The 12,105-nt window shown below is 44.2% G+C and overlaps 1 protein-coding gene across 5 annotated transcripts in view; it reads left to right on the plus strand.

Moving 5' to 3' along the window:
* The window catches only part of raph1a (Ras association (RalGDS/AF-6) and pleckstrin homology domains 1a), an 85,700-nt gene that overhangs the window by 57,882 nt on the left and 15,713 nt on the right, over positions 1 to 12,105 (plus strand). For 2 of the 5 annotated variants that reach the window (XM_033986782.2, XM_055230582.1), the window contains exons 9-10: positions 887 to 961; positions 9,637 to 9,714. In XM_033986782.2, the coding sequence (XP_033842673.1) occupies positions 887 to 961; positions 9,637 to 9,714 (153 nt within the window). The remainder of the gene's footprint in view (positions 1 to 886; positions 962 to 9,636; positions 9,715 to 12,105) is intronic. The other 3 variants (XM_055230585.1, XM_055230586.1, XM_055230584.1) reach the window with 2 other exon arrangements.

A 12,105-nucleotide genomic window follows, 5' to 3' on the forward strand; every position in this document is an offset into this window, starting at 1 on the left:
GTAGAGAATTAGGCAGAAATTTTGTCCTGAAATCCTTTAAAACTGTCTATTTTAATGATAATGACTCAGTCTGTCCATATATTTATACATAAATTTAGTCAGAAAACATTATATCTGTGAATATTTTGATCCAAATCCTGGCTGTGTCGACACTGTAGTCAAAACCATAGACTGTATATATAAATGGACATAGCTAACATGCTAGCCGCCACGTTCTAAACAGGAAGTGATCACGTGCGCGCGTCCAGCTCCATCGACTCTGGCTCCAATTCACTTTACATAGAAAAACGCTTCATTTTGGCCTTTAAATGTTCGCATTAACCCGCTCTACATGATCCTGGAGTTTTATTTCACTATTTTGTCTTTAAATCAAGATGTGAACATAAATAACGGCGTCGCTCCAGGTACCGTTAGCAACAGGTTTGATCGACAGCGTTGCTAAGCCGCTCCGTGCTAAACCAGCGATGCGGACGTTATCCCCAACAGCCTCTCTCCTGATTGGCTCTTTGGTTGCTATGATACTCGTGGTCGGAATTCCTAATATGTGACTCTGCTCCAAGTTAGCCGCTATAACTGCTAGCCTCGGTTAGCCTCATTTGACTGGGGCTGAACGCCGTAGGTGACGTCACACTCACTTAGTCCGCTTCTTTACGCAGTTTAAGGTCGAGATAATATTTCCACATACCTTTTACAAACGTTGCCGTCGTCTTCTGTGTGTGTGTCACCTGCAAAATCAACGTTCGATCTGCGTTTAACTTTACCGCTGCCTCCTCCATCTGCATCCTCCAGCCTCACCACCCTCCTCTCTGCAAAATCCACAATGATCCGTGCACCTGATTCACTCACTCTGGACCTTTTATCTGTTTTTTTCTGTCCTCTTTTAAAGCACTCCTATCTGGACAGGGAAACCTCACTGATTCTGAAAAATATAGCAGGGAAGCCCAGCCACCTCCTGACCAAGGTGACGCCAAACGACGCCGGCTGCTCTGGCCTCTCGCTCGCAGCGGTCTTGAGTGCATGACTGAACACTTGTGCATGTTATGATCAGAAGCCTTGCTCGCTAACCCACTCGCATGCCCGCCCGTCTCTGTGTGTGTGTCTCTTCTTTTGATTCGTGTGGAGCATTTCGGGTCAGTTAACGTAGTCCGTGTGTGTTTTTGTTCTCAGGCCTGTTCTCAAAGCTTTACGCCGAAGACACGACGTTATGTAGGTTGTGTAACAGTAGGAAGCAGCTGATCTGGTTTAGTTTACCTCGTCCAGCTGCGTAAACCGTGTCAGCGCCCACAAGGCTGAACGGCTCCGAACGCATCACATGTATTTTTAAAGCTGTTTGTGTTGAACTGAAAAAGGCGCACGGAGCCGGCGGATGGATCATAAACCACTTTAACCTCCTGAGACCTCGTGTCCTCATCTGTGGACAACACATTTTGGGTTTTTTAGGCCACAGTGCAAATTTTTAGAAGAACAGCAACAAGAACATGTTCAATTTTGAATATTTCTAAGAGAATATTTATTTATTTTTTATTTTAATTTATTTGTATTTTATTTTTTGTATTTTATTTTTAATTTATTTATTCTTGTTATTTTTATTTATTTTTATTGTATTTTAATGTATTTTTTATTTTTTTATTTTATCTTTTCATTTTATTTTTTTTTTATTTATTTATTTTTTATTTTTTATTTTATTTATAAAGTCCCGCAAGAGCTCGGGTCTCAAGAGGTTAAACACAGAGTCGCTGTTCCAATGCGGCGTTGACCTGCTTCAGTGTAAAACTTTGAGAATTCGGCGGTGAATATGTGATATGAGTTGAAGGCTTGTCGTGTAAAGCCGTGCATGACTTTTAATATGAACTTTGCATCGTGTTTTTGGACGTTATGGGATGAGTTCGGTTAAACAAACCTTTTTTGTTCCTGTGTCTTACTAAAAAAATCAACTGTTTTGATGGTTACAGTTCTGTGTCTGCTTCGTTCTGAACGTAAAAAACAACGTATTCTGAAAATTAAAGGTGCGCTGTGTAACTTTTCTTCTCATCGCCGTGGAGGTTTTATCGGATGGTTGCCTGGAAGTTTGCGCAGTATGGCGTTAATCTCGTTTATCTCCGTGGAGACGAGCAGGCCAAGTTACATGTCAGATCTGTGAATCGCCCAACTCACACCATCTTTTTTTTATTTTTTTTTTTTAACTACTTTCTTCATTTATAAACACACAGAAGACATCAAATATACGACGAAAATATATGGAATTATGTAGTAAATGAGAAAAATATACTTTTAAATATTTATGATTTTTTTAATATATTTTTTATATTTAAATGTTCAAAGTATCCCCCTTTACTTTGTCGAAAAATATTTAGTAGTGTTATTTAACTTTTTTTTTTCTTTATTACATAATTCCATATATTACTTACTTCATATATCTGATGTCTTCTGTTTGTTTACAATTTTTTGAAAGTATTAAAAAAACAACAACAAAAAACAGAATAATGAAATATAATGGTGTGTCCCCACTTTGTCCTGACAGTGCAGATAATGCCATACTGTGAAACATCCCAATTTCAGCAATGACATCTCCATGGAGACAAGCGAGTGACCGACGGACCTCCCACCCGAAAAGTTCCACAGTGGACCTTTTACTAGTGAAGCTGTGTACAGTTTTAAAGGGTTTAAATAGGAGCGGTGTGAGTCCATATAAACCCAGCGGCGCTAATGGGACGTTACAGTCACACACATTTACACCAGTGGGACACGGATCAATGGACAACCTGTGGGACAATAGTGTGAGAGAGACTGGGGTACGTCAGATGCCCTCCCGTCTTTGTTTTGAAGAAGAAGAGAAGCAGCATCAGTTGAATTAGATTTTTGTGTGTAGTTTCTGGGTTAGTTTTTAAATGTTTCTTGAGCACAGACATGGGGCAGATACAGGGCAGATACGGGGCAGATATGGGACAGATATGGGGGCAGTTATGGGGGCAGTTATGGGGGCAGATATGGGGCAGATACGGGGCAGATATTGGGCAGATATGGGACAGATATGGGACAGATATGGGGCAGATACGGGGCAGATATGGGACAGATATGGGACAGATATGGGACAGATACGGATCATATACGGGGGCAGTTATGGGGCAGATATTGGGCAGATATGGGACAGATACGGGGCAGATATGGGACAGATATGGGGCAGATATGGGGCAGATATGGGGCAGATATGGGGCAGTTATGGGGCAGATATGGGACAGATATGGGACAGATATGGGGCAGATACGGGGCAGATACGGGGCAGATATGGGGCAGATATGGGGCAGATATGGGACAGATATGGGACAGATATGGGACAGATACGGATCAGATACGGGGGCAGTTATGGGGCAGATATTGGGTAGATATGGGGCAGATATTGGACAGATATGGGGCAGATACGGGGCAGATATGGGGCAGATACGGGGCAGATATGGGACAGATATGGGACAGATATGGGACAGATATGGGGCAGATATGGGACAGATATGAGACAGATATGGGACAGATATGAGACAGATATGGGACAGATATGGGACAGATATGGGACAGATATGGGGCAGATATGGGACAGATATGGGACAGATACGGATCAGATACGGGGGCAGTTATGGGGCAGATATTGGGTAGATATGGGGCAGATATTGGACAGATATGGGGCAGATATGGGACAGATATGGGGCAGATATGGGACAGATATGGGACAGATATGGGGTAGATATGGGGCAGATATTGGACAGATATGGGGTAGATATGGGGCAAATTTGGGACAGAAATGGTACAGTTATGGGGCAGATATTGGGCAGATATGAGACAGATACGGGGCAGATATGGGACAGATATGGGACAGATATTGGACAGATATGGGACAGATACGGGGCAGATATGCATGGGCCTTTGACGTAGGAGCAGTAATGGTTTGTCATATTTTTGGCTTTGTAGAGTACAAATCGTACATATTCAAGTCCATTTATTTTGTGTACTTCAGGATGACATCATACGCATGAATACGTCGACATGGAAACAGCTTTAACATAAATCCTCTGGCTGCTTAATGCCTCGCTCGTACGCGCCCGTCTCATTATGTGTGTTAGATTTAGATTAAACAATACAACTTTTTATTGGATCACCCACGGCGCGATTCGATTGGACGTTGACGCAGATGAAGCCGGCCGATTGGCTGACACAGAGAAGCGTGCCAGATTGGTGCGTTTAATCCTCTTTGGGTCAGAGAGGGGTCATTTCCATGTTGTGTTTGTCGTGTTAATGTGTTTGGATTTTTGCAATCGATCAAAAATGGGCTCGGAGGTCTTTGGCTGAGGATTAAACTTTGAGCAGCAATAAAAAGCCAAAATCCACAAACGAGGAATGTGCTTCACTGATAAGGCGTAACAGAAACCAGCGACTACTCATTATAAAAAAAAAATAGTAAAATATAAAATACGGACAAATAAATGGACATAGCTAACCTGCTTTTGTTTTTATAATTTTTTTTTTTACTATTTCCTGCATTTTATAAACACACAGAAGACATCAAATATACAACAAAAATATATGTAATTATGTAGTAAAGGAAAAAATATATTTTAAAATATTAAATATATTTTTTTATATTTTTTATATTTAAATCTTCAGAGTATCCGCACTTTACTTTGTCGAAAAGAGTTATTTAACTTTTTTTTTTCTTTATTACATAATTCTATATATTACTTACTAGACTGTATATATAAATGCACATAGCTAACCTGCTACCAACCACGTTCCAAACAGGAAGTGATCATAGGTGCACTTCCTGCTCCGGCTCCATCGACTCAATTGACTTTCTATTGAAAAACTGTGTCCTCTCTCTCTGTAACTGCTGCTGTCAGACTCGTCATTTTGGTCTTAAAAAGTTCGTTTTAACCCTCTACATGATCCTGAGGTTTATTTATTTCACTATCGTGTCTGTAAATCAAGATATGAACATTAATAAGCGCCGTGGGTGACGTCACGCTCCCTTCGTCCGCCTCTTTACACAGTCTCCGGTCTAACCTCAGCGTGTTCGTGCGAGTGACCTGAGCCAGATTAATGCCGCACTCTTAAGATCCATGTGCTTCTCTGGGCAGATGTCACTCTCCTCCGCTCTGCCCATATTTCCCGTAATCTGGCTCCTTACAGCATCGATTGTGGGCGTAGTCGGGAAAACGTGAGCTCCAGATTAAAACAGCGGCGGCGGAGGAGGAGGGACCCCTCAGAGTCCAGATTAAGATTACACTCCGAGGGGCCGGTCTAAATCCTGCAGCGGTGTTTAGTTTGACCTGTTCGCACTTTAACTGGACGCGTGATGATATATATATATGTAACGCTGTGGGAGCTCATCTTTCTGTGTCAGTGTTACAGCAAATAACGGCAGTCATTTACCCACAATGCACCTCCGCCGGACCCATTTCTGCTGCATGCAAGTACCGCTGCAGTTCAGAGACTACGGGTGCTCAGGAGGGACACACGGCTTACAACTTCAAAGGGAGCCGGAGCATTCCAGGGCGCGTAGCTAATTTTAGAGCTCGCGTTATGTAGGTCAAGTGAATATCTATGAGATGCAGAGAAAATGTTTACGCCGCGAGCTGCAGATGACGCCGCGCTCAGTAGGGGGGGCTGTGTCGTTTCAGGCATGAGAAAGAAGGGAGCTACGGATAGAGGAGGGAAGCACCGATCTGACTCTGGGAAAGATGTTAAAGATGAAGATTTTGCAGGATTGAATATCGGTTTCTTTCGTTTTAAGGCTCTGCGCTGGCCACAAAGCTGTTCTGTTGTTACTTAAGAGAGAAATAGCGGCTAAATAACACGTCTTTTATTCATTTTATGTTTGATTTAAGGAAATAAATGCTGTTTTGAGTCCGGTTCTTAGTCATTAAAACAGACTCGAGTGCACGTTCTGCCTCTCCGCTGTGTCTCTCGTTTAATTGTTGAGAAACGCAGGTGATTTATTGATTAAAATGATGTCATAGTTAATCTTCAGGGACGTATTTGGAGCTTTTAGCGAAAGGACTCGTTACGTAAGGCCTTTGTCAACTCATTAGAAAGAAACTGTTTTGCATAATCTGTTCATTCAGAGCCAAAAATACCAAAATGCCGCTGCGAGTTTTCCATTACGTTGCACAGTTTACAGCTCAAAAAACCTGCCTGAAACCATTACCTCATGTATATGTAATTTAATCTAGACTTAAGAGACGGTTGTTTAAAGCTTCTATATCACACAAAACTGACTCTTGTGGCTTTAAATCGTGTTCTAATGCTGTTACCTCCTCAAAAACAGACCTGGAGTTGTGTTTTGTTTCATTCACACATGTTTGAGTCCACATCTGCAAACCTCAAAACGCTCTGTTCCACCTCGTGATGTCATGAAGTGGTAGTTTTCAAGTGAACAGCTCCTTTTACCTTTAGTTCAGTAGTAGATTTGGCAATTCCAAATTAGCTGAAATGATCCAAATGATTCTAGAAATGAAGGTGTGTGGAGTTTAAAAACACAGTGGAGCACTTCCTGTATCACCGCACGATGACATCACAAGCTGGAATAGAGTGTTTTCTGTTTGAGAGAAAAACTAAATATAGCCTAAATCTGCAGGGTTTGTGCGTTTAAACATGTGTGAATGAAACACAACACAACTCCAGGTCTGTTTGTGATCAGAAAACAGCCTAATATGGGCCCAAACTAAACATAAACTAGCTTTTATCATAATGCTCTCCAGCTGTCTGAATGGAGATCCGCTTATGAAATCTGGTGCTGCGGCGTTTGGAGATGGCAGTTGTTTTAGGGGGAGGGGACTCAGGGTGGGAGGGGACTGGGGGTAGGGGGTGTAGGGGGGTGCTCATAAGGAGATTGGCTGAGCTGTTCTTTCTGCTGTTCTGGCCTTTCGCTGTTTCACCGTCTGTCTCGTGTGAATTAGAGCAACTCCTTTAGACGTAAGCATCACTCCTCTGGACCTTAACATCACTCCTCTGGACCATAGCATCACTCCTGAACCTTAGCATCACTCCTCTGGACCTTAACATCACTCCTAAACCTTAGCATCACTCCTGAACCTTAGCATCGCTCCTCTAAACCTTAGCATCACTCCTCTAAACCTTAGCATCACTCCTAAACCTTAGCATCACTCCTAAACCTTAGCATCACTCCTCTAAACCTTAGCATCACTCCTAAACCTTAGCATCACTCCTGAACCTTAGCATCGCTCCTCTAAACCTTAGCATCACTCCTCTAAACCTTAGCATCACTCCTCTGGACCTTAGCATCACTCCTCTGGACCTTAGCATCGTTCCTAAACCTTAGCATCACTCCTCTAAACCTTAGCATCACTCCTCTAAACCTTAGCATCACTCCTAAACCTTAGCATCACTCCTAAACCTTAGCATCACTCCTCTAAACCTTAGCATCACTCCTCTAAACCTTAGCATCACTCCTAAACCTTAGCATCACTCCTGAACCTTAGCATCGCTCCTCTAAACCTTAGCATCACTCCTCTAAACCTTAGCATCACTCCTCTGGACCTTAGCATCACTCCTCTAGACCTTAGCATCACTCCTCTGGACCTTAGCATCACTCCTCTAGACCTTAGCATCACTCCTCTGGACCTTAGCATCACTCCTCTGGACCTTAGCATCACTCCTCTGGACCTTAGCATCACTCCTCTGGACCTTAACATCACTCCTCTAGACCTTAGCATCACTCCTCTGGACCTTAACATCACTCCTCTGGACCTTAGCATCACTCCTCTGGACCTTAGCATCACTCCTCTGGACCTTAACATCACTCCTCTAGACCTTAGCATCACTCCTCTGGACCTTAACATCACTCCTCTGGACCTTAGCATCACTCCTCTAGACCTTAGCATCACTCCTCTAAACCTTAGCATCACTCCTCTGGACCTTAGCATCACTCCTCTGGACCTTAGCATCACTCCTCTGGACCTTAACATCACTCCTCTGGACCTTAACATCACTCCTAAACCTTAGCATCACTCCTAAACCTTAGCATCACTCCTCTAGACCTTAGCATCACTCCTAAACCTTAGCATCACTCCTCTGGACCTTAGCATCACTCCTCTGGACCTTAACATCACTCCTCTAGACCTTAGCATCACTCCTCTGGACCTTAACATCACTCCTCTGGACCTTAGCATCACTCCTCTGGACCTTAACATCACTCCTCTAGACCTTAGCATCACTCCTCTGGACCTTAGCATCACTCCTCTGGACCTTAGCATCACTCCTCTGGACCTTAGCATCACTCCTCTGGACCTTAACATCACTCCTCTGGACCTTAACATCACTCCTAAACTTTGCGAATGAAACAAAAAAACACAACTCCAGGTCTGTTTGTGACGAGGAAACATAAATAAACATAAATAAAATATGAGCCCTTTAAGTTCATACGGCCCTTTAAGTAACCTCATACGTGACATAATGTAAAATATAAAGCTAATTTAGTTTTTTTTTTAGCTTATTTGAAGACCAGAGCATCAGTGCATTCGTTCATGTGGGAGGAATCACGTTAGTCCAAAACCCCATAAAGAACACAGCCCATATTTACTCTGAAAGTCCAAAGAGGAGGTGCAGCACCAACACGAGCTCCAGATAAAGAGATCACTGCCGCTGCATCGGAGCTGGCACCGCACTTGGCCCCTCCCCCCATCCCATTTCTCTCTCTCTATCCTCTTCTGTTCATTCCTCTCACTCACTCGTCTCCATCGAGCAGAGAGGATGGAACATCGCTCCAGGTAGTGATGGTGATATTTGGGTTTTTCGTTTGTTAGCGTTGGACTTTTGTTTTTCCAAAGCAGCGAGATTAAACAAAAAAAAAACTTGAGAACTCGTTGTTGTTGGGGGGTTTTTGTCAATTTTTCCATTATTTCATTGATTTGAGACACATTCAAGGCATCGCTGAGCTCACGAGCGGCTGATAATCTTGGCGGAATAGTTTTAGCGAGGTCGAAGAAGAAGAAATCGTGCGGAGGAAAAGGAGATGAGGCGGGATTAGAGGATCTGTGAAGGGACTGGACCACACGTACCTCAGAGTCGATGTCGTTTGCGGTTTAGATTTCGGCGGAGATGTTTCGGATCTGGGTCTAATCCCACGGCAAGGAGACGCGGAGATGGTGATGATGATGAAGAGGAGGAGGAGGAGGAGGTTTTTGAACTGTTAGATGTTCTTTTGATTTGACATTTCCTGCAACGTTTTGTCCAATCACGAAGGAAGAACCTGAGATGGACTGAAAACATCTAAACTTGCAAACTTATTCCCAATCTTCTTGTATCTAGGAGCTAATCTGGGACTTTTGACAATCGCAGTTGGATGTTTTGAGTTAGGTGGACTTAAAAATATAGTTTTTTAAGTATTTTTGAATTAAAATTTGTATATAAATAGAACACGTTTGTGCGTTTGAGTGTAGTTTTGTGACGTGACTGGAAAAGGGATCGATATTGTGGAGTTAAAAGTAAAAAGTTCACAACGAAGCAGACACAAAATTGTTTAACAAAATGAACGCTTGTTGGAAAAACCAGGTGAGTCGTTGTTAAAACACGTAAAGTTTAAAATAATAAAAAACGTTTTCATCGTGTCGTGTAACTGTGTCCGTGCAGGAGGAGCAAGCCGCCAAGTTAAAAGCCGAAAACATCCGCGTGGCTCTGGAGAAAATCAAAGAGGCCCAGGTGAAGAAGGTGAGTCACAAAACACAGATGCATCGTGGGTAATGCAGTTCCACATGTGTGTCACTGTGGGACGTCCGGCACGTGTCCAGCTGCCGCGCGTTTTTTTCTGGGTCAGGTCAGTGTGCGACGGTCAGGAACCGCTGGGGTCAGCACACGCAGACACGAGCACTCAGCATAATGACCAGAGCAATAAATACAGATCATATACTAGAAAACAGAGAGAGAGAAAGAGTGAGGAGGAGGAGAGAGGGAGGGAGGAGGAGACACAGAGAGAAAGAGAGAGGAGGAGAGACTCAGCATAATGACCAGAGCAATAAATACAGATCACATACTAGAAAACAGAGAGAGAGGAGGAGGAGGAGAGAGGGAGAGAGAGGAGGAAGAGAGAGGGAGAGAGGAGAGAGGAGGAGACACAGAGAGAAAGACAGAGGAGGAGAGAGGGAGGGAGGAGGAGGAGAGACTCAGCATAATGACCAGAGCAATAAATACAGATCACATACTAGAAAACAGAGAGAGAGGAGGAGGAGGAGAGAGGGAGAGAGAGGAGGAAGAGAGAGGGAGAGAGGAGAGAGGAGGAGACACAGAGAGAAAGACAGAGGAGAAGAGAGGGAGGGAGGAGGAGGAGAGACTCAGCATAATGACCAGAGCAATAAATACAGATCACATACTAGAAAACAGAGAGAAAGAGAGGAGGAGGAGAGAGGGAGAGAGGAGAGAGGAGGAGACACAGAGAGAAAGAGAGAGGAGGAGAGACTCAGCATAATGACCAGAGCAATAAATACAGATCACATACTAGAAAACAGAGAGAGAGAGAAAGAGAGAGAGAGAGAGAGAGGAGGAGGAGAGAGGGAGAGAGGAGAGAGGAGGAGACACAGAGAGAAAGACAGAGGAGGAGAGAGGGAGGGAGGAGGAGGAGAGACTCAGCATAATGACCAGAGCAATAAATACAGATCACATACTAGAAAACAGAGAGAGAGGAGGAGGAGGAGAGAGGGAGAGAGAGGAGGAAGAGAGAGGGAGAGAGGAGAGAGGAGGAGACACAGAGAGAAAGACAGAGGAGGAGAGAGGGAGGGAGGAGGAGGAGAGACTCAGCATAATGACCAGAGCAATAAATACAGATCACATACTAGAAAACAGAGAGAGAGAAAGAGAGGAGGAGGAGAGAGGGAGAGAGGAGAGAGGAGGAGACACAGAGAGAAAGAGAGAGGAGGAGAGACTCAGCATAATGACCAGAGCAATAAATACAGATCACATACTAGAAAACAGAGAGAGAGAGAAAGAGAGAGAGAGAGAGAGAGGAGGAGGAGAGAGGGAGAGAGGAGAGAGGAGGAGACACAGAGAGAAAGACAGAGGAGGAGAGAGGGAGGGAGGAGGAGGAGAGACTCAGCATAATGACCAGAGCAATAAATACAGATCACATACTAGAAAACAGAGAGAAAGAGAGGAGAGAGGAGGAGACACAGAGAGAAAGAGAGAGGAGGAGAGAGGGAGGGAGGAGGAGGAGAGACTCAGCATAATGACCAGAGCAATAAATACAGATCACATACTAGAAAACAGAGAGAGAGAAAGAGAGGAGGAGGAGAGAGGAGGAGACACAGAGAGAAAGAGAGAGGAGGAGAGACTCAGCATAATGACCAGAGCAATAAATACAGATCACATACTAGAAAACAGAGAGAGAGGGAGAACACACAGAGAGAAAGAGAGAGGAGAGGGAGGGAGGGAGGAGGAGGAGAGACTCAGCATAATGACCAGAGCAATAAATACTGATCACATACTAGAAAACAGAGAGAGAGGGAGAACACACAGAGAGAAAGAGAGAGGAGAGGGAGGGAGGGAGGGAGGGAGGAGGAGAGACTCACCGTAATGACCATGAGTCCAGATCACACACAAAGAAAGAGAGAGAGAGAGGAGGAGGAGGGAGGGAGGGAGGGAGGGAGGGAGGGAGGGAGGGAGGGAGGGAAAAGGAGAGGGAGATGAGAGAAGGAGAGACTCAGCATAATGACCAGAGTAATAAGTCCAGATCACATACTACACACAGAGAGAAAAGGAGAGAGGGAGGGAGGAGGAGAGAGAGAGAGCACTCAGCACAGTGAATATAAGTCCAGATCACACACAGAGAAAGAGAGAGACAGAGAGGGAGGAGAAGAGGGAGGAGCGAGAAGTGGAGACTCAGCATAATGACCATAAGTCCGGAGAGTCATACACACAGTGACACAGAGAGAGAGAAGGAGAGAGAGGGATGGAGGGACAAGGAGAGAGGGAGAGAGAGGGAGCACTCAGCATAGTGAAGATAAGTCCAGATCACACACAGAGAAAGAGAGAGACTAAGAGAGGGAGGAAGGGAGGGAGAAAGAGAGAAGGAGGGAGGGAGGAACAGAGGGAGGGAGGGAGAAAGAGAGA

This window comes from Periophthalmus magnuspinnatus, chromosome 21 (genome assembly GCF_009829125.3).
Source record: "Periophthalmus magnuspinnatus isolate fPerMag1 chromosome 21, fPerMag1.2.pri, whole genome shotgun sequence".
Lineage (NCBI taxonomy): Eukaryota > Metazoa > Chordata > Actinopteri > Gobiiformes > Gobiidae > Periophthalmus > Periophthalmus magnuspinnatus.